Here is a 23,269-nt window from a genome sequence, read left to right on the forward strand (position 1 = left end):
GCCAGCCTGGAGCTGCTCAGGGGAAGCCTGGGTAACCCCCCTTCATTCATTCAATCATATTTATTGACCGTTTACCGTGTGCAGAGCACAGTACTAAGTGTTTAGAAAGGCACAACACAGCAATGAACGGACACGTTCCCAGCCCACAGTGAGCCCACAGTCTAGAGGGGAAGGCAGATATTAATATAAATAAATTACAGGTATGTACACAAGTACCTTGGGGCCGTGGGGTGGGTTGTGAATAAAGAGAGTAAATCAGGGTGTTGCAGAAGGAAGTGGGAGAAGAAAGGGGGGGCTTAGTTAGGTAAATCCTCTTGGAGGAGATGTGCCTTCAATAAGGCTTTGAAGGTAGAGAGATTAATTGTCTTTCACATTTGAGGAGGGAGGGTGTTCCAGGCCAGAAGGAGGATGTGGGTGAGTGGTCCTTCTTGTTAGCTTCCATTCCATTCCCCACATTCTCCTCATGGCTTTTGATCAGGCTGTGAACCAGCAAGGAGAGGCTTAATGAGCTGGGTGACAGCAAGGGGTGCCTGTTGAGTTAGAAAGCTATTTATGAACCTATCATTCAATCAATTAACCAGTGGTATTTTTTGAATGTTTATTCATTCATTCATTCAATAGTATTTATTGAGCGCTTACTATGTGCAGAGCACTGTACTAAATGTTTGGAATGTACAATTCAGCAACAGAGACGATCCCTGCCCAATGACGGGCTTATAGTCTAATCGGGGGAGAAAGACAGACAAAAACAATAGCAATAAATAGAATCAAGGGGATGTACATCTCATTAACAAAATAAATAGGGTAATAAAAATAGGAAAGGGGGCTTAGCTGAGGGGAGGTGGGGGGGGAGGGGCAGAGAGGCAGCAGAGGGAGCAGAGGGAAAGGGGGAAGTTCAGTCTGGGAAGGCCTCTTGGCGGAGGTGAGCTCTCAGTAGGGCTTTGAAGAAGGGAAGAGGGTTAGTTTGGCAGAAGTGAGGAGGGAGGGCATTCCAGGGCAGCGGGAGGACGTGGGCCAGAGGTCGACGGCGGGATAGACGTGAACGGGGGACAGTGAGGAGGTTAGCGGCAGAGGAGCGAAGTGTATGGGGTGGGCAGTAGAAAGAGAGAAGGGAGGTGAGGGAGGAGGGGGCAAGGTGATGGACAGCCTTGAAGCCAAGAGTGAGAAGGTTTTGTTTCATGCGGAGGTTGATAGGCAACCACTGGAGGTTTTTAAGAAGGGGAGTGACATGCCCAGAGCATTTCCTCAGGAAGATGAGCCCGGCAGTGGAGTGAAGAATAGACTGGAGTGGGGAGAGACAGGAGGAAGGGAGATCAGAGAGAAGGCTGACACAATAATCCAGCCAGGATATTATGGGAGCTTGTACCAGTAAGATAGCCGCTTGGGTGGAGAGGAAAGGGCGGATCTTGGCGATATTACAAAGGTGAGACCAGCAGGTCTTGGTGACGGAATGGATGTATGGGGCGAATAAGAGACCTGAGTAAAGGATAACACGAAGGATGTGGGCTTGAGGGAGGGGAAGGATGGTCGTACCATCCACAGTGATAAGGAAGTCAGGAAGAGGACAGGGCTCGAGAGGGAAGATAAGGAGCTCAGTTTTGGATATGTTGAGTTTTAGGTGGTGGGCAAACATCCAGGTAGAGACATCCTGGAGGCAGGAGGAAATACGAGCCTGAAGGGAGGGGGAGAGGACGGGGCGGAGATGTAGATCTGTGTGTCATCTGCATAGAGATGATAGTTGAAGCCGTGGGAGCGAATGAGTTCACCAGGGAGTGATTGTAGATGGAGAACAGAAGAGGGCCAAGAACTGACCCTTGAGGAACCTGTACAGTTAGAGGATGGGAGAGGGAGGAGGAGCCCGTGAAGGAGACCGAGAATGAACAACCAGAAAGATAAGAGGAGAACCAGGAGAGGACAAAGTCCATGAAGCCAAGGTGAGATAAGGTGTGGAGAAGAAGGGGATGGTCGACAGTGTCAAAGGCAGCTGAGAGGTCAAGGAGGATTAGGATAGAGTAGGAGCCATTAGATTTGGCAAGAAGAAGGTCATGGGTGACCTTAGAGAGAGCAGTCTCGGTGGAGTGGAGGGGACAGAAGCTGGATTGGAGGGGGTCCAGGAAAGAGTTGGAGTTGAGGAATTCAAGACAGCGAGTGTAGATGACTTGTTCTAGGAGTTTAGAAAGGAAAGGTAGAAGGAAGATAGGATGATCCCTAGAAGGGGAAGTGGGGTCGAAAGAGGGTTTTTTTTAGGATGGGGGAGACATGGGCATGTTTGAAGGCAGAGGGGAAGAAGCCATTGGAGAGTGAGCGGTTAAAGATAGAAGTTAAGGAGGGGAGGAGGGAAGGGGCGATAGTTTTTATAAGGTGAGCGGGAATGGGGTCCGAAGCACAGGTGGAGGGGGTGGCACTTGCGAGGAGGGAGGAGATCTCCTCTGAGGATACTGCAGGGAAGGAAGGGAAAGTAGGGGAGAGGGTTGGGAGCGGGAGGGAAGGAGAAGGGGGAGGGGTGACTTTGGGGAGCTCAGACCTGACTGTGTTAATTTTCGTGATGAAGTAGGTGGCCAGATCGTTGGGGGTGAGGGATGGGGGGGGGGAGGAACAGGGGGCCTAAGGAGAGAATTAAAGGTCCAGAACAATTGGTGGGGGTGACGGGCATGGGAGTCAATGAGGAAAGAAAAGTAGTTTTGCCTGGTGAAGGATAAATTTAGGATAAATTTAAATTTAAATAAAAATGTAAATAAAAAATAAAGGTTAAATTTGCAATGGATAAGGTTGGCTTGGTGCTTGGACCTTCGCCAGCAGGGCTCGGTAGCTCGAGCGTAAGAGCGTAGGAGGCTGACAGAGGCGGTGACCCAGGGCTGTGGGTTAGTGGAGTGAGAGCGGCGGAGGGAAAGGGGGGAGAGTGAGTTGAGATGAGTAGAGAGGGTGGAATTGAGAGCGGTAACCTTATCATCGAGAGTGGAAAGAGAGGACGGGGGGCAAGGTGGGAAGAGATGCGTTTGGAGAGATGGATGGGATCAAGAGAGTGGAGGTCTCTGTGGGGGAGTAGTACAGATTTGCAGGGGGAGAGAGTGTGAGAGAGGAGGCAGGTGAGAAGGTTATGGTCTGAGAGAGGGATTTCAGAGTTGGTGAGGGAGGAGATAGTGCAGCGGTAGGAGATGACGAGTTCGAGGATGTGACCAAGTTGGTGAGTGGGCGAGGTATGGTGGAACAGGAGGTTGGCAGAGTCGAGGAGCGATAGCAAACGGGTGGCAGAGCAGTCACCGGGTACATCCATGTGGATGTTGAAGTCTCCGAGGATCAGAGTGGGCAGAGAGGAGAGAAGGAAGGTGAGAAAGGGATCAAGATCGTTGAAGAAGTCGGTGGTGGGACCAGGAGGGCGGTAGATGACGGCTACAAGTATCTGGAGGGGGTGGTAGAGGCGAATGATATGGGCTTCGAAGGAGGGGAAGGAGAGGGAAGGAGGAGGAGGGATAGTGCGGAAGCGGCATCGGGGTGAGAGGAGGAAGCCGACGCCTCCTCCCTTTCCGGTGAGTCTGGGGGAGTGGGAGAAGAAGAGGCCTCCAGCTGGAGAGAGCAGCGGCCGAGACCGTGTCTTCAGGAGTGAGCCAGCTCTCCGTAAGGGCTAGGAGGAGAGAGCGGGAAAGGAAAAGGTCAAGGGTGAAAGGTAGTTTAGCTGTAATGGAGCGGGGATTCCAGAGGCCACACTTGAAAGTAGCTGTGGGTGCAGGCGGGGTGGGGGAGTGGGGGGAGGGGAGGGTTTGGATGGGAACGAGGTGGCGGGGCCCTGGATGGGGAGAGGGGGAAGAGGGGTGGCAGTGGGACAGGAGGACTGGGATGGGGCATGGGTGGGGAAGAGGGAAGGGGAGAGGGTGGGAGGAGGGGGTTTGGTGAGGAGGAGCATAGGGGGAGGGGGAAGAGGGGTGGCCCTGGTAAAGTGGGGTTCTAGGGCGGGGGAGGGGAGGAAGGGAGGAGGCAGAGGAGAGAGCGGGAAAGAGCTGGGCGAGAGAGGGGAAGAGGAAGGAGAGGATTGGGAGGGGCAGATGGGAGGGGGGCGGTGGAAGGACATGGTGAGGCCAGAGAGGAAGGTGGCAGCACTGACAACAATTAGCAATAACATGCGAAAGCGGTAATACAGTAACATGATACAATAAAATATTATTAATAACCGAGTGATGACCAGGGTCGGGTGCTGACTTGACTAAGGGTCGACCTGATCAAAATCAAAGTCAAAAGGCTAGAGGCAAGGAGAGTCCTGGGGCTCATGGTCCAAATGTATCTGAGGCAGTGGAGGGAGCCCTGAGGATATGGAGGGATGTGGGTTGCAGGCGTAGGTGGAGGCTAAGGTAAGGTAACACAGTGAGAACAAGGACATTGTTGCCCGGGGATGGGGGAGGGAAAAGGTGGGGGGAAATCAATCACCTCATGAGGGAGGAGGGAATGAGGGCTTCCCAAAGGATGGCCACTTCCAGGTAGAGTGGGGGGAGGGCAGTTGGGGAGCACAGTGTCCCAAGGCCTGGGGTGGGAGGAGCAGGGGAGCACAATGTCCCGAGGTCCGAGCAGTGGAGCACAATGTCCCACGACTCTGGTGGGGGGGGGGTGCTGGGGAGAATAGAGTTCTGCGGCTCGGGTTTGCTACCAGAATGGGCTACGAGGGTCAGGGAAAGTTGTGGGGAGTCTGGGAGCTATTCGTGGATCTGGTGGCTGTGGGGTCTGCGGTGGCGTGGGGGGCTGGGGGGATCCTCAGTATCGGAGTCCCTGAGCGGGGGCGCAGAAGTCCAGGTTGGAGAGCTGACTATAAGCTCGGGGGCATGTCACTGGGGACTGATAGCGCTGGCTCCGAGGAAGCGGAGGTCCCGAGTCGACGTGGCGGCGATGACTGGAGGAGAAAGGTTCAGCCGTGAATAGGGACCAGCTGTCCAAGCAGAGCCATGTACTTAGAGATCAGGAGAGTACAATACAAAGCCTACTGAGTTGACTGTGTCCCTGAGGTCACCCAGGCTTTCTGCTACTCTTTGTAAGTAGTTTTGTGTCAGAAATGCCCACTGTCCAGCTGGGGTTCTCAACCTAATTGGATTGCCCCACTTGAATTGGTGCCAGCATCATTTCCAGAGAAACCTTGCTAATAGAGTTCTGATTCCCACTGAGCACAAGCATTGTGATCTGTAATTCAATAGCCATGAATTCCTGAAGGCTTAGTCAGGGCACCGAAGCCCTTATCTGAGGGCCTAGTTCCAACACAAGGAACCGGAACTTGAATGTTATGACTCTGGGACAGAGCTGTTTTGGCTTCAGCGGTGCCAACTTTTCATTTTGATGATAGGGGTGGGCTTGAGGATGGAACTCCAAAGAGCTGTGGTGTCAAAGGTGGGTGGCTATAGGGAGTGTGGCTTCCAGGGAAAGAGCCTCCTCCCGAGTTCTAGCTGGCTCCTGAGCCTGGAAGGGGAGAAGAAAAAAGAAAAAAAAAACCCGGGCTAAGGGCGGTTGTGAGAACTACAGTGCCTGGGTAACACTGAAATGGTAGTTGGGAAGATGTATAAAACCTGGAAGATGAGAGATTAACTGGGAAAATTTCTTGGAAGGCCTGTGATTTCAGAAACGTTTCAGGCTGTAGGTTCACTATGGGCAGGAAACACGTCTGCTAATTCTGTTGTATTGTACTCTGCCATGTGGTTATTACAGTGCTCTGCACATCAATAAATGCACCTGATTGATTGATGATGGGGAGGGCTCTGATCCATTGCATTTGAAATAGGAGGAGGTTCCAGACCAGGAGGAGGGTGTAAGTAAGTGGTTGACAGCAAGACTGATGAGGACAAGGCACAGTCGGTAGACTAGCTTGAGAGAAATGAAGAGCACAAGCTGGGGTCTAGTGGGACAGTGGAAGAAGCTAAGTAGAAAAGAGAGTGCTAGGTGATTAGTGACTTAAAAAACAGTGGTCAGAAGTTTCTGCTTGATATGAAGGCAAGTGAGTAGTGTGGAGAGGAATGAGTAATCATTGGAAGTTTTTGAGTGGTGGGGAGATATGAGAAGACCAAAGTTTAAGAAAAATGATCCAGGCAGTGGAGGGAAGTATGGACTGGAAAGTGGAAAGAATGGAAGAAGAACTGATGCAGTAATTAAACTGAGATATGACAGACAAGTGCTGAGCCAGTTTGATGGCCATGTGGATGGAGAGGAAGGGGCAGATTCTGGAAAAATTGGGTAAGAAAAGCCAACAGGATTAGGAAACAGATTGAATATGGGGTTTGAAAGAAAAGGAGGAATCAAGGATAATGTCAAGGGCTTCAGAGCCAGGGAGGATAGGGGTGTTGGTATCTGAGATGGACGGGGGGAGAGAATTTGAGATAGACTATAAAGAGTTCAGATTTGGATGTTTTGAGCTTGGGGTGCCAGTGGGACATCCATTTAAAGATGTACTAGAGGCAAGAGGAAACGCAAGATTTCAGAGAGGGAGAGGGAATTACTGATGGGAATCAGTAGACTAGGGAGCCATCTGGGGGGGGAGAGCAACATAGCCTTGTGGATAGACCAAAAGCCTGGGCTTTTGAAGGTCCTAGGTTCTAATCCTGACTCTGTCACTTGTTTGCTGTGTGACTTTGGGCAAATCATTCAATTCCTTTGGGCCTCAGTTGCCTCCTCTGTAAAGTGGCAATTAAGACTTTAAGCCCCATGTGGGACATGTCCTCGAAAAACAATCTGAAAGTGTCAGAGTGAAGACCGGCAGTTCTGATCATAGGGTTCGATTACCCCAAGTGGTGATATAGATCGAAAGACTCAGAGACAGGAGTCGGGATAGCGCAGAAAGAAAGAAAGTGGCTAAACATCCGTTCATCCCGGTGGGATACGAGTGGCGTATAGCACCGAGCCACCCTCAGAACATTGTCTTTATTGAAGCATACAGCCAGTTAGTGAGGAAGGGAGGAATGGGGAGTTCACCATCAGTTCCTGGGTTCAGTTCCTATTTTCCAGAGATAAGCAGATGTCCAGTTGATAATTAGCAGCTGCAGTCAAGGTTAACAACATGATGGATTCTTGACATTGGAGTTGAAAGAATGTTGTGGTTATCTTTCTTATCTGGGGGTTGACAATTTCTCAAACTGGAGGGGATCATAAAACAAACTGGAGAGAATCATAAAACAAACTGGAGGGGATCATAAAACAAACTGGAAGGGATCATAAAATGAAAGGAAGTCCTGGATTCACTAAAATGGAGTAGCGTGGCTCAGTGGAACGAGCACGGGCTTTGGAGTCAGAGTTCATGGGTTCGAATCCCGGCTCGGCCACTTGTCAGCTGTGTGACTTTGGGCAAGTCACTTAACTTCTCTGTGCCTCAGTCACCTCATCTGTAAAATGGGGATTAAGACTGTGAGCCCCACGTGGGACAACCTGATTCCCCTGTGTCTACCCCAGCGCTTAGAACAGTGCTCGGCACATAGTAAACGCTTAACAAATACCAACATTATTATTATTATTATCTCTCAGTTCTGCTCCATAGGCCTGCTGCCAGTCAGTCGGTTCTTGGGGACAACAGGACAGAAACTCTGTTCAACTTGATTAGCTTGTATCTACCCCAGCACTTAGAACAGGGTTTGACACATAGAAAGTACTTAAATGCCATGAGTATTATTATTATGTAAAGTTCCTGAGCAGGGAAGAGGACAGACTTCTAACCCAGGACGATAAATTGGAAGTGGCATTAGGAGGGCAAGAAGGGAGGAAACTTAATGGGGAGGTAGGGCGATTGCGTCGGTTATATTAAAATTAAGTCCAGCAATAAAGGAAGAAGGAAGAGCAAGGTAAGAGAGTTATTGAGGCAGTGGCTCTTACTTCATTTGCATTCTTCCAAGTGCTGCATAGAACAGGTACTCAGTGAATTGACCCTCGCTGACTTGACTCAGAGACTGTAAACTCCCTTGTTAGCAGCGAATGTATATGTTATATTGCCCTCTCCCAAATTCTGGGTACTATAAATCTTCAATAAATTCAATTAGCCAACTGACCGACCCCCTATCGTGCGACAGTTTTAAAGAATTAATTCCCAACACCTACTTTTTTGCCACAGTGTCACTCCCCTGTTCCTCCTCCCTTACCCCCACCCCTCCCAGTCTCAATGACTCCCAAATCTGCTTTGTTGCCACATTCTCACCTCCTCCTCCCGCCCCCTTGGTAATTATGTAAACGAATGAGTGTATGCTTGTTTGGCAAGGTTAATCCCTTCTGTCTATCTCTTCTTTTCTTTATTCCCCCAGAGCAGGTCACTTAAAATTCCCCTGAATTACTCTCCCGCCTACTTCATTCTGTAAAGAGAGAACTAATTTTTTCCTCACACACTGGCATAAAGCCTTGTGAATTGGGAGGGGTGGTGATGACTAGGGGCTGCAGGAAAGAGCGGGAACAGGGAGCCGATGCGGGAAGCAATCATGGGGAGCCAGATTTTCCCCTGAAGCAGGACCAGGCTGGCACTCCTGCCCTTCTTCCCTTCTTCTGCCTTCCTTCGGGATACAGCAGCTGGAACATTTTCTGATTAACTAGCCCACATCCTGGCCGAGTTATACAATAGATGCTGAGGATGAGATGCCGCCCTTTGCTCTAGGTTTCAGGGACAGTTAATGACCTTGAGGACCCAGGCACATTCCTGAGGAGGAAGAAGCAAGTGTTAGGATCAGAGGTCAGGGTAGAAATCAGGAGAACAGAGGAGAACCTGATGAGCCAGCCAGGGGTGGAGGATGAAGGAGAATCAGCTCCCTCCTTTAGGAGAGGCCCATCCCCTCTTCTCTCAAGACTCTTCTCTTCAAGCCTGAGGACTGTTTGGATCTCCCTGGAATCATCTCTTCCTGTGGGAAGGGCAGCCTCTTAAGTGGGGATGGGAGAGGGCTCGGTCCTCTTCAGGCCCAACTGCTTCCCTGTTGTATCTGTTCTTTTTCTCCTTGGTCCTAGCTGCCATCCTTCTCCCTGGCCTTTTTAATCTTTGAAGAGGAGAGGTAAGAAGGGAATGAGACTCAGTCAATCACTGGATGTTATTGAGCACTTACTGTGCAAAGTACTTTACTAAGCGATTGACAGAGCACAATACGACAGAGTTGTAGACACATTCCCTGCCCACGGTGAGCTTAAGGCTGAACGTAGTGGGGGAAAAAACCATGTTGAGGGGGCTTGCTTTCCATTTACCTGGTTTATAAGGGTGGTCTTCTGCCTGCCCGGGTTGTGGGGTATAAACCCAGGCCAGTCTGAAAGCTGTCCTCCTCCCTAGGGCACTGAACTCTCAGCCCTGGGCTAGGAGATGGGGAGCAAGATGAAAGAGAGATGCAAACTTCTCTCTCTCCCCACCATGCTGGCTGGTCATGGGGCTGGCTCTGTTGGGTTCAGAGCAGTGATAGCCCATGGGTCCCCGAGCCAGAGTCAGTCCCCTCCTTGGCCTCTCTGGATAGCAAGGGCATCTGTGATATCACTGGCCCCTGGGAAAATATGGGAGGGCCATGGCCCAGGAGGACTGATCTAGGTAGTTTCTGTAGAAGTTGGGGATGAATTTAGCTGAAGTTTGGCTATGACAGGATTTTCTCAGAGACTGTAAGGAGACTTGTGAATCACAGATGAACATACCCCTTCCCTAATCCTACCCCAACTCCCACCCCTCCTCTGGTTTTCACACCAAGGGAAGCTTAATCAGCGCTGGTCCCCATAACGATTTCCAGTTAATGTTTTCCAAACCAGCCCAGTGAACCCACACCCTTCTTTCCCCAGCCCCCTAGTGACTGAATGAACGGAAGGGTTGGGGTCTTAGTCAGTCTTATTTATTGAGTGTTTACTTTGTGCAGAGCACTTTACTAAGCACTTGGGAGAGTACACTTTGGGGAGTCCCCCCACCTCTAGACTATAAGCCCATCGTGGGAGGGATTGTCTCTATTGCTGTATTGCATTTTCCAAGTGCTTAGTACAGTGCTCTACACAGAGTAAGAGCTCAATAAATAGGACTGAATAAATGAACGAATACAACATAACAATATTAAGAGACACATTCCCTGCCCACATTAGGCCTTGAACTGGGGAAAAGTAAGTAATTGTCTGTTGGCTATGAGGAGGGAGGGTGTTCCAGGCCAGAGGCAGGACGTGGACGAGAGGTCGGTAGCGAGGCAGGTGAGATGGAGGTATAGGGAGAAGGTTGGCATTAGAGGATAGAAGTATGTGGGCTTGGACTGTAGTAGGAGAGTAGTGAGGTGAGGTAGGAGGGGGCAAGGTGATTGAATGTTTTAAAGCCAATGGTGAGAGGTTTCTGCTTGTTGCGGAGGTGGATAGGTAACCACTGGAGGTTCTTGAGGAGTGGAGAAATGTGGCCTGATCGTTTTTGTAGAAAAATGATCCAGGCAGCAGGGTTAAGTATGGACTAGAATGGGGAGAGACAGGAGGCTGGGAGGTCAGCAAGGAGACTGATACAGTAATCGAGGTGGGATAGGATAAGTGATTGAATTAACTTTTGGTTGGAGAGGAAAGGGCCTGCCTTAAGTGATTTATCAGCCTTCTCACTGACTTTGCTGCCTCCTGTCTCTCACCACTCCTATCTTTACTTCACTCTACTGAATAATGTTTCAGAACATTATTCTGAAAAGCCGTTCAGTTCATATCACCCCGACTCCTTAAAAACCTCCAACTGTCACCCAGCCAGCTCCACCTCAAACAGAAACTCATTTCTACTGACTTCCTTACTTCACCGATCTCCTACTACAACCCAATCTGTACACTTCACTTCTCTAACGCCAACCTATTCTCTGTGCTTTGATCTTGCCTTTCCAATGCCAACCACTCACCCACGTCTGCCTCTAGCCTGGAACTTCCTCCCCCTTCATATCCGACAGTCCACCACTCTTTTAAAACCCTCCTAAAATCATAACTTCTCCAAGGGGTCTTCCTGGACCAAGCCCTCATTTCCCCCACCCACCCTCCCCTCTGTGTAGCCTATCACTTGGCTGTGTTCCCCTTGCGCACTTTGATACTCCCCCATAGTCCCTCAGCATTTATGTATGTATCCTACTACTCTACTATTTTCTTCTTTCTGTAATTAATTTTAATGCCTGTCTCCTTCTGTTGACTGTAAGTTCTTTGTGGGCAGAGATTGTGCCTACCAACTCTTTTGTACTGTAGTTTCCCAAGCATTTAATGCAGTATTCTACACACGGTTGACACCTCAGTGAATATCATTGAATGAACATAGATTTGGAGCCCCGTGAGAGGCAGGGGCAATGCAAGTTTTCACCTGTCCATTTTTCCCAGCACTTAGTCCAGTTCTCTGCACACATTAAACTCTTAATACATACCGTGAGTACTACTATGATTTAAAAGGGTTCTTGCCACTTAATATGTTGTGATGAGAGTATATGCTTTGAATCTTGGCCCCATCCGATGGGATGGTCACAGTTAATTAACTGTGGCATTTGTTAAGCATTTGCTATGTGCCAAGCATTGTACTAAGCCTTGAGGTAAATTCAGGATAATCAAGTCCCATATAGGTTCACAACAGGTATTGAATCCCCATTTTGCAGATGAAGTAGCTGAGGCCTAGATTGGTTAAGTGATTTGCCCAAGGTCACATGGCAGGTAAGTGACGAAGCTGGGATTAGAACTCATGTCCTCTGACTCCCAGGCCCGTACTAGTTGTGGCCAGGGAATGTCACTATTTATTGTTGTGTTGTACTTTTCCAAGTGCTTAGTACAGTGCTCTGCACTCAATAAGTGCTTTATAAATACGATTGAAAGAATGAATGAATCCACTAGGCTATGATCCACTATGATCTGGCTCAGGAATATACATGTGAAGGGATCTGTAATGAGTGGGCAGTTGCATGCTTTATTTGTGCAGCCTGCTGGGAGGAGATAAAGCAGTCAAGAAATCAAATGATTAAATCAGAAGGACCTGTGTTCTAATTCTGACCACTTGTTTGCCATGTGACCTTGGGCCAATCACTTAACTTCTCTGTGCCTTAGTTACCTCATCTGTAAAATGGGGATTAAGACTGTGAGCCTGATGTGGAACAGGGACTGTGTCCAACCTGATCAATCAGCATCTACCCCAGCACTTAAAATAGTGCCTGACACATAGTGAACACTTAACAAATACCATTTAAAACAAACAAAAAAAGTCTTGGCAAACCACACTGAGTTGTGAGTGTGTTGGAAGAGATGGAGTAAGACAGGCAGGGAAGCCTGGCAATTCACATTCTTCTGAACAGAGGGGAATCTGGAATTCTGCCCAGGGGCTACTCTGCACTTCGAAGGAGGTGCCAGTCCCTGCCAGTTCCCCTGTGTCTTCTCTCTCACCCTCCCCTGTAGTATCTGGAATCAAGAGATGATGGGGGGACCGAGGGACCCACCGGGGTGGAGGGAAGGCTGCCTCACAACAACTGAAAGCAGCAGGGCTGAGGGAGGCCATGGGTGTGGGAGAGTAGGGCTGAGGATGGAGAGTTGATAGTAGCTGTGATAAAGAAAGTTCGAAGCTGCAGGTAGACAGAATCAAAGACTCTGCCCTTCAGAGGGGAAAGAAATAGTCAGGGAATGATCTACAAGGGGCAGACCACGGAAGGCCAGGATGGTGGAATTGTTTGAGACCTGGGTAGGTTGGGCTTTGATGGTAGCATAGAGAGGGCACGCTGATCCTGAAGGTGGGAGGGCCAGGGTTGAGAGCGTAGGCCTGTCAGGGGTTGCAGAAACGCCAGAGAAGGGGCCAACAAGTAACACTAGTTGCAGTTGTCGTGGTAAAGGTATTTAACGAATGCCTCCTGGGTGCAGAGTACTGTACTAATCACATGGTCCTTGTTCCTTGAGGGGCTAACAATCTCTCAAAATAAGGGAGGGGAGAGAGGATGGGTTACAGCCACATAAAGAAGCTTCAAAACAATACCCCACAGAAACAGCAAAAAGAATAAAAACAACACTATATCTAAAAAAAAGGATGGGGCGCTGTGTCTAGAGGAGATTGTCAGCCTGAATAGGGAGACTCAAACCCAAGGAGCCCAGTGGAGGAGGGAGGGGAGACACCGAGAAACAGCTGGAGAGAGTCAGTAGGGCAGGCCATTCATTCACACTCTCAGATTACACTCAAATTCTCTAGAATGTGAGCTCATTGTGGGCAGGAAATGTGTCAGTTCATTTTTGTATTGTACTCTCCCAAGTGCTCAGGACAGTGCTTTGCACACAGTAGGCCCTCGATAATTACGATTGAATGAATGAGTGAATGAAATTCCTAGAAAACTGCCTCCCACCTAAACTATAATCCATAAATCAATAGTATTTATCAGGCACTTTCCCTGTGGTTAAGTAGACACACTCCCTGCCCTCAAGACCACAAACTGGAGAGCCACTTATTCAATAGTGAGTAATCGCTGCTTTCCAGAGCCCAATTACTTTTCCTGATACCATCTTGAACAGACAGGTTTCTCTCACTCTTGAAACTGCTCTCTCTGATTTCATTGAATTTAAAGTGGGAGTCATCTGTCACCACTTCCAGCTATTTCACAGCTGGACTGTCGGCCTGCATAACCTGTCTTTCCCTTTTCTCTCTTCCCCTCTAGACAGTAAACTCATTGTAGGCAGGAAATGTGGCAGTTTATTGTTGTATTGTATTCTCTCAAGCGCTTAGTATGGTGCTCTGCATACACTAAGCACTCAATAAATAAGACTAACTGTATGGTATGAATATGGCACTGGGCACTTCGATGTCTGGTATTTAATTTTCCACACCCAATCTCCCTCTGCCACGTTTCTTGATCCCTAGTTTCAAGATGCAGTGCCCAAGGAAACACAGCAGCTCTGGAGCAACTTGGGGGAGGGAGGTGCATTCAACCAGTGGTTTTCATGGAGAAATCCCCCTAGGATCAGTTGAAATCAGCATACTTTTGCCAAACTGCACATTACACCTTTGTGCTACATGCTATATGGCTTAATGAATAGAGCATAGGTCTGGAAATCAGGAGGATCTGGGTTTTAATCCTGGCTCTGCCACTTGTCTGCTGTGTGACCTTGAGCAAGTCACTTAACTTCTCTGTGTCTCAGTTCCCTCATCTGTAAAATGGAGATTAAGACTGTGAGTCCCATGTGGGAGGCTGTGTCCAACCTGATTAACTTGTATCTACCCTGCACTTAGAACAGTGCTTGACACATAGTAAGTGCCTAACAAATACAATCATTATTATTATTAGTGTGTCGGGCTTTTTCTTGCCTAGTCAGTGGGCCATCATCAGCGTGCTTGAGTGCGTGTGTGTGTGTGGGTGTGAGAGAGACTGGCTCCAAGAGACTGTGGAACTAGAGTGATGACAAAAAGAGAGGGAGAAAGGAACTGAAGAGGAAAGTGGGAGAGAGGGGAAAGGAGGAGGGAGAAATGTTGTATAGAAAAGTTTCATAGGGAGGGAGAAAAGGTAGGAATAGAGTAATGACAAGTAATGATGGTTGGGGGTGGAGGAGAGGGAGGAAAAAAAATAAGCAGGGATACAAAAAAATGGCAACGAAAGCAAAACCATGAGAATCCCATGAATTTTTCACGAGTAGTTCAGAGGTAAATAAAAACAACAGGAAATCTGAGCTGTGGGTGGTAGTGCGGGCCAAAACGGAGAGATGAGGCCCAGAGGGGACAAAAGTGCTTAGTACAGAAACTGACAGGGGCTTATGGTCCGGGAGGGGATGTCCTGTCAAAGGTGGGTGGAGGTGGAAGGTCGGGATGGGGCTGGGCAGGGGGAGGTGGTGGGCTTCAGGGGACCTTTGAGGTGAGCAACTTAACGGCTGGTAGATCTAGCTGAAGGCAGAAAGAAGGTTGTAGCTGGCCTCACCACCAGTCAAGGACAATTGTGCGGCCTCCCGGGGAATGTGAGCTCAGTGTTTTTAGGAACATTTCCCTGGGAGACTTCATGTAGCTGATTCCATAGGGCTCAGAGTCCATGGAGTAGGAGGAGGAAGTGACAGAGGGTAAAGGAGGGAGGAGGGGGAAGAGGCAGAGGGAAGAGGAAAAAGAGGCAGCGGGAAATGGAGGAAGAGGAGAAGAATTTGATTCGCATCCCCTCCTCTTGTTGCAGGGGCTGGAGATAATTACAGTTGCTGATTGGGGATTAATGTCGTGTTTGTGCCCCCTCCCCTCTCTCCAGGCTTGAACACAGGCTCTTTTTATGCCCTATCTACCTTGCTGAACCGTATGGTGATCCTGCATTACCCGGTGAGAGACGTATCCAGGCAGTTGAGGGTGGTTGTTTTGGCTCTGGAGTTCTCTTAGGATGTGCTGCTAAACACCCCCTCCCTCCTCCCTGCGCGCCCCCCCTCAACACATATACACACACACACACACACACACACATATCCACCACCTTCTTCCCAGTGGGTTAAAGAGCTCCTCCTCTGGAGTGGGCCCTTCCCCCTCTCCTTCCAACTCCACCTGCCAAAAGACAAGAGACAAGAGGAGTGGTGACACTCTGCTGGCTCTTCCCCTTTGTGAGTGTTTGGGTCTCTGGCCCTGCAGCTCTAATGGAGGACGAATGGATAACCCATCTCCGAGCTCTCAGAAGCTTCCATGCAGAAAGCGCCATCTCCATTGGAGGAGGGAGGGAGAAGGGGACGGTGATGACCACCACCGCTGTTTCAGCTGGACTCCCAACCTCACTCATCCCAAGTCTTCAGTAAGACCCAAGGGCTTCCGGTCAGGATCGAAAAGACCGAAAGAGCGTCTTCCTGGCCCACTGGCTCTTTGAAGTCTACCTTCTCCCAGTCCCCCAACCTCCCTAAAATCCCCATCCCCTTTCCGCCCCCACTCCCAAGGGGCACCATAGCTGCTCCCCGCTAGACCGTATGTTCCACTGTTGATGTGCAGGGTGAAGAAGTGAACGCCGGCAGAATTGGCCTGACCATCGTCCTTTCGGGAATGGCTGGGGCCCTGATCTCGGGCATCTGGCTGGACAGAACCAAAACCTACAAGTAAGTCCCTACCTTTGGGGAAGAGCTGAGATCTGTTTTCCTCTGACTTTAATAATTGTGGTATTTGTTAAATGCTTACTATTCACCAAACGCTATACTGAGCTCTGGGGTAGATACAAGATAAGCAGGTCCGACACAGACCCTGTCCCACCTGATGTTCACAGATCTGAGGGATGGAGAAAAGAGGTACAAAGCAGTGAAGTGACTTGCCCAAGGTCACAAAACAGGCAGGTAGCAGAGAGGGAAGTAGAACCTAGGACCCCTGACTCCCAGGTCTGTGGCTTTTCCCACTAAGACACACTAGAGAAGCAGCATTGCCTAGCGGACAGAGCAGGGCCTGGGAGTCAGAGAGACCTGCGTTCTAATTCCGACTCTGCCATTTGTCTGTTTGTGGCCCTAGGCAAGACACTTAACTTCTCTGTGCTTCAATTATCTCATCTGTAAAATGGGGATTAAGACTGTGAGCCTCATATGGGACAGCCAACCCAGTTTGCTTGTATCCACCCCAGCGGTGGACACATAGTAAGCACTTAACAAATACGGTCATTATTATTCATTCAATAGTATTTATTGAGCGCTTACTATGTGCAGAGCACTGTACAAAGCACTTGGGATGAACAAGTCGGCAACAGATAGAGACAGTCCCTGCCGTTTGACGGGCTTACAGTCTAATCAGTGAAATAGCAATGGGTAGAGCCCAGCATGGGAAAATGTGGCCAGTAAAGGGTTAGTCGTGCTCAGTGGAAAGAGCCCGGGCTTGGGAGTCAGAGGTCATGGGTTCGATTCCCAGCTCTGCCACTTGTCAGCTGTGTGACTGTGGGCAAGTCACTTCACTTCTCTGTGCCTCAGTGACCTCATCTGTAAAATTGGGATGAAGACTGTGAGCCTCATGTGGGACAACCTGATGACCCTGTATCTCTCCCAGCGCTTAGAACAATGCTCTGCACATAGTAAGCACTTAACAAATACCAACATTATTATATGGGAGTTGCTAGGAAACAGCTGTATGTCAGGGAGGAGGGGAGGAGATCGAAAGAGAAAAATGCCCTCAGCTGGAGCAATTTCCCTACTTCTCAGCCTTACAGTCCAGACCCCGAGGGAGAGGACCAAGTGGAGTAGTTCTCTCTGCCGCTTCTCTCCCACTAGGCTCATTTCCAAGCCTATGGCCCCTATAGTTCCTCCACGTCAGCTCTCCCCGAGCTGGGGACAGAGGCGGCAGCCTGGGGCTGCTTTGTGAGGGCTCCGGCAGTTCCCGCTGTCTGAAGGCGGCAAACAGTGCCAGACCTGTTCTCCGCCTCACAAGCCAGCTTCTGTGTGTGTGCCTCGGGCCCAACCAGCCCCACTCCCTGTCCTAGTTACTCAAAGGCCGATTGAATCCGCTGGTCACGGGCCTTTTCTGTATGCCCTTTTTTGTTAAGCACTTAGTACAGAGCTCTGCCTGCAGTAAGTGCTCAATAAATATGATTGATTGATGGATTTGAGGTGGGAGGGGCCTCCATTGTTGTTCGAGGAGGGAGCTGGCAGCCAGTTCCAGCAGCTGCTGCCGTCGGCTTTGATTCGGGGGGAAGACCCCCGTACACTGTCTGCTCCAGGCAGGTATTCACTGTTTCTAGCAGCCAGGACCTGCCTTGAGGCGAGAGCGGGGAGAGAATGGCATCCATGGGTGTCTGTGTTGCTCTTAGTCAATGGATCAGGGATGTAAGATGATTATAATTCAGTACAGAACTAAGACATAATAGCGGGCATTTTCTGAGCCTCGGTATAAGGTCCTCGGATCTGTACAGAACACAGACCCAGTCCCGTTCCTTGGCCTATTTGGCTATGATCTGAATTTGGCTGGCAGGACACACACAGACTTGGCCACATGCAAAATACTATTACTCATGCACCAAAGGAACGGATAGCTGCAGAGGCATCAACCCACACTGGGTAGTGGCACCGTGCCAGGGCTTGCTCCCAAAACTGGAGAGTTTTACAGTTTTGGCAAAGTAGGGAGGGGTATTCCTGTCTCATTCCTGTCCCCAGACTGAGGTAGGCTTTGCAGCTGCAGCAACCTGCAGTTCAGGGAGGAAACCTGAATTTAGGACAATAGTCAGCTGAACTAGGAGGAGAATATGCCCAGTTCCTGGTTAGCTGGAGAAGCCACAGGGAGAGTGAGGTTGCTATCGTGTACAATTTATGACTGTTTGGGAGCTAATAATAATAACGTATTCATTAAGTACTCGATATGTGGTAAGCACTGGGTAGATGTAATTCAATCAGCTGAGACACAGCCCTTTTCCACAGTCTGAGAGAGGACAGGCATTGAATCTTCATTTTACAGATGAAGAAACCGAAGTACAAAGAAGTGAAATGATTCACTCACGCAGCAGGCAAGCGACAGAGCTGGGATTAGAAGTCAGATCCTGTGACTCCCAGGCCTAGGGTCTTTCCACTGGGACATGCTGCTTTTTCTCTTCGGGCCCCCAGTGGAATCTCCAGCTCTGGCCCTCCCCCTGGTCCTACTGCCAACTTCTGAGCCTCCCTGGCATAACTGTACATTTAACGGAAATGGTCCCGGCCATCCCCGCCAGGGTTTCTCTAGTGCTCTCGGGGAAGAACTGCAGAGCACTGTCCAAAATCACTGCTTTCAGGCTCATGGTGACGAATGCCCAGGAAAGACTAGGAGGGGATGGGTGCAGTGCTCAGGGCAGGATAGCGAAGGGGCAGAGCAGGAAAGCATGAGAGGTGAGGCAGCCTAGTAGAAAGAGCACAGACTTAGAGTCAGAGGACCTGGGTTCTAATCCCCACTCTGCCACTTGACTGCTGAGTGACCTCGGACAAGTCACTCACCATCTCTGTACCTCAGTTTCCTTCTCTATAAATGGGGATGAAATAACCATCCTTGCTCTTCCTTAGTCTGATCTCCATATGGGATAGGGACTGTGTCCAATCTGATTATCCTGCATCTAACTCAGTGCTTGGTACAGTGGAAGTGCTTAACAAACACCACAGTTATTAGACATGAAGGCTGTGGGAAGAGTCACGTGCTAGCCTTCCCTCGGTACCTCGATCTTGTCTGTCTCGCCACCAACCCCTTGCCCGTGTCCTGCCTCTGGCCTGGAACGCCCTCCCTCCTTTAATCCGACAGACAACCACTCTCCCCAACTTCAAGGCCTTATTGAAAGCACATCTCCTCCTAGAGGCCTTCCCAGATTAATCTGCTCATCTCCCACTCCCTTCTGCATCTCCCTGACCTGCTCCCTTTGCTCTCCCCCTGCCCCCCACCACAGCGCTTATGTACATGTCTGTAATTTTATTTATTTGAATTGATGTCTGTCTTCCCCACTCTAGACGGTGAGCTCGTTTTGGGCAAGGAATGTCACTATTTATTCTTTTATTGTTGTCCTAAGCGCTCAGTACAGTGCTCTGACACAGTAAGCACTCAATAAATATGACTGAATGAATGTAAAGGGCAGAGCAGTGGAGCAGAAAGTGTTTGAAGTCAAAGGTCATAAGCATTAGTATTTTGCATGTGATCCTGATGAAACCTGAAGGGGAAGGAAGAGGGCTTTGACTAACTGGAACACAGAGTCTGGGTGCTGGAAGGCGGACCGTTTTAGAGTTGCATCATGTTTTTAAAAATCTAGGCTTCCAGGCAGCAACTCTCTTTTTGGAAGAAGCCCAGGCACTCAGAAGTTCAATAAGGAAAAACTTCTGGGACCTGCAATAAGCAGCTCCTCTTGAGGTAATTAATCCATCCCTGGTATTTCTTAATTGTCTACCCTGGGCTGAGCACTCTACTAAGCACTCAGGAAGAGAATGAACGAGGTGCAGAGCACTGTAATAAGTGGTGCGAGAGAATACACAGCTGGGAATTAGACATGGTCCCCGACCCTAGACGGACTCACGGTCTTAGCTTTAAATCGGGGAGAAGGTAGACAGATACATCAGGAGTGATGAAACATTAAAACACAACACAGTGTGGCCTTTTAGAAAGAGCACAGGTCAGGGAACCAGGATCTGAGCTCTAATCCTACCTCTGCCATTTGCCTCCTATGTGACCTTGACCAAGTCACTTACCTTCCTTGGGCCTCAATTTCCTCATCTGTAAATGGGGATTGAATCTTACTCCTTCCTACTTAGACTCAATGTGGGGTAGGGACTGTGTCCAACTTGATTATGTCGTATCTAGCCCAGTGCCTAGTACAGTGCCTGGCACACAGTAAGCGCTTCATAACATGGTCTAGTGGAAAGATAATGGTCCTGAGTGCCGGAGGACCTGGGTTCTAATCCCACTTCCGCCACTGACTTGCTGTGTGACCTCGGGCAAGTTGTTTAACTTCTCTGTGCCACAGTTCCCTCATCTGCAAAATGGGGATTCAATACCTGTGCTCTCTCCTATTTAGAAGGCGAGCCCCATGTGGGACCTGACTATCTTGTATCTACGCCAGTGCTTAGTACGGTGTTTGGCATTTAGTAAGTGCTTGACAAATACTTATCATTATTATTATTATTACTACTAATAATAAAAATACCATTATAACAAACAATAAACTAATACACAAAATAGGCTCAATGTTTCTGCAGAGATGAAAGAGTCCAAGACCACGCAAGAGCAGCTTTTATCCCTGACCCGATACGCACGGAACACGTCAGGAGCCAGGATCCTTGAGGGCAAAAGGGAAGATGGAGTTTCTCAGCAGCGGTGCAATTAGTAGACCCCATCCCTGTCTTCAAGGAACTTGTGAGGGAGGCAGACATTTCAAAGCAGTTACACATAAGAGGAACATAACACATAAGGGTTCATGAGTTAGTGGCCAGTGAAATGAAAGCAAATCACATTGCCTGTGGCCAAAGGAGCTTTAGGGGCGCAAGAGGAGGGTGGATTGTCTTAGTGTACCTAAAGTCATGATGCCTCCAGCTGCCCAAAATCCTGCTGCTTTGAGAAGCAGAGAACTCCCTAATAATAATGGTGGTATTTGTTAAGTGCTTACTATGTGCAAAGTACTGCTCTTTCCACTCCCCAAGGTCCTGCAGAGGGGCCTGCTCGGCTCCACAGAGATAGAGGCCCGAGCCCATCTACTGCCAGCTCTGCTCTCTTCTCCAGGACCAGAAGAGGGGCTTCCTTCCCTGGCTCCTAGGCTGAGGGAAGCCCAAGTGTGGGATAGGGTGGGTTTTGAATGAGCATGCATCCAGGAGTTGCTGATGGAGTTCCTTATCTTTTGCTTCTAGGCAGACGACCCTGGTGGTTTACATCATGTCGCTGGTGGGCATGGTGGTTTTCACTCTGACCTTGAATTTGGGATACCTCTGGGTGGTGTTCCTTACAGCAGGCATCTTGGGGTAAGTAAGAGCCATGGCTGCTGCACCCTGGGGCTTGGCAGGAGCCTCCCTAAGCGCTCAGAGGGAGGTGGCCACTCTGCTACACTGTACTCTCCCAAACAGTACAGTGCTCTGCACTCTATAAATATGACCGACTGATGGACTACCTGGAGGTTGGGCCTGCTGGTCATCTGTCTGCTCTCCTTGAGTAGGTTTGGCTGCCCCTTCTCATCAGTGGCCCAGGGCCGTAGCGGACCCCCGCCCCTCCTGGTGAGCCACACTCTGAGAAGCGGCATGACCTACCGAATAGAGCACAGCCCTGGGAGTTAGAAGGACCTGGATTCTAATTCCACTTCTGCCACTCACCTGCTGTGTGACCTCAGACAAATCACTTCACTTCTCTATGCCTCAGTTACCTCAACTGCAAAATGGGGATTTAGACTATGAGCCTCATTTGGGACAGATACTGTGACCATCCTGATAAAGGTTTTACCTACCCCAGCACTTAGAACAATGCTTGACACATGGTAAGCGCTTAACAGATACCATCATCATTATTATTGTTATTATTCTGAGCAGTTGCTGCCCCACAGCCACTTGGAGAGAGTAGGAGCAGCTGTCTGCACGTCTGGGCTGTCGTCCCCTTCCCCTCTCTTCTCCAGGCCAACCCCCTGGGGTCTCTTCTGCAGGGTGTGGAGGAGGCAGGGTGCCCCAGTCCACTGAGTGAGTGGTTGGGGGCCAAGCAGGACCAGACATTTCCCTGCCTCCTGCTCCTATGGGCCAGTCAGAGTTTGTGGCCCAGGGACCTCCAACCTCCCAGGATGGGCTGGGCTTCGGGTGGTCCTGGTGGTTGGGTCCCGTGCTTGCCCTGCTGCTTAGAGTCTCCTGAATCCAGAAGCCCAGATTACCATCCAATCCCCGACATCGCTCCAGAGGGATGACAGCTGAGGAAGAGTCTAATTCCCATCTGTAAAATATCTCCCAATGTTTAGTACGGTGTTCTGCATACAGTAAGCGCTTAATAACTACTATTACTACTATGAGTAGTATCAACAATACAGTTTCTTGAGCTCCCACTTTGTGCCAAGCACTGGACTGAGTACTAAATAGGGCAAACAGTGTCACTGCTCCAGAGGTTTCTGCCGCACCCAGCCCACTCTTCCCTGCCCCACTCTCTCCACCTGGGTCTCGGGAACCTGGCCCTGCCAGGGAACGTTGGCATTCAGCAGGGCAGGGAGACCCAGGGAGGACAACCAGGGCCCTTATTTTGAGCTGCTGATCTGAGCTTCACTCTCAGAGCTGGGGGACCGTACCTTCCCTCTCTTCCTGCCTTCTTCCTCACCCCTGGCTCTGGGCCTTGCCTTCCTGCTGACCAAAATGCCCAAAAGCCGAAAGATTGATTGAATGAGAATCTGTTAGCTTGGGGGTTTCTGCCCTGAGATGGTTGTCCCCAGGCTTCCCCTTCTCTTCCTTCCACCTGGGCTCCTTTTTTGAGCTGGGACTGAGCTGAGAGTGGGGATAGGATGGACCTGGCCTTTATACTGAATCAGGATCCTGGGAGTCAGAGAACTTGGGTTATAATCCCGGCTCCCCGGGTTGAATGCTGCGTGACCTTGTGCAAGTCACTTAACTTCTCTGTGCCTCGTTTACCTCACCTGTAAAATGGGAATTCAGTACCTGTTCTCCCTCCTATTTAGACTGAGCCCCATGTAGGCCAGGGAAGGTGTTCAACTTGATTATCTTGTGTCTACCCCAGTGCTTATAACTGTGCTTGGCCCATAGTAAGCATTTAATAAATACTGACATAATCATCATTACTATCAAACAACAGCATTTATTGAGTGCTTACTGTGTGTAGAGCCCTGTACTAAGGGCTTGAGAGAGTATAATGTATAATAATTGGGACAGTATAATGGGAGACGCAGTGTGGCTTAGTGGAAAGAGCATGGGCTTGGGAGTCAGAGGTCATGGGTTCTAATCCCAGCTCTGCTTCTAATCCCAGCTCTGCCACTTATCAGGTATG

At 49.5% G+C, this 23,269-nt stretch overlaps 1 protein-coding gene across 2 annotated transcripts in view; it reads left to right on the top strand.

Annotated features, from left to right (window-relative positions):
* The window catches only part of FLVCR2 (FLVCR heme transporter 2), a 69,240-nt gene that overhangs the window by 34,911 nt on the left and 11,060 nt on the right, over nucleotides 1-23,269 (top strand). For both annotated transcript variants that reach the window (XM_007666421.4, XM_029073836.2), the window contains exons 4-6: nucleotides 15,123-15,190; nucleotides 15,839-15,942; nucleotides 21,157-21,267. In XM_007666421.4, the coding sequence (XP_007664611.3) occupies nucleotides 15,123-15,190; nucleotides 15,839-15,942; nucleotides 21,157-21,267 (283 nt within the window). The remainder of the gene's footprint in view (nucleotides 1-15,122; nucleotides 15,191-15,838; nucleotides 15,943-21,156; nucleotides 21,268-23,269) is intronic.

This window comes from Ornithorhynchus anatinus, chromosome 1, assembly GCF_004115215.2.
Source record: "Ornithorhynchus anatinus isolate Pmale09 chromosome 1, mOrnAna1.pri.v4, whole genome shotgun sequence".
Classification (NCBI taxonomy): Eukaryota; Metazoa; Chordata; class Mammalia; order Monotremata; family Ornithorhynchidae; genus Ornithorhynchus; species Ornithorhynchus anatinus.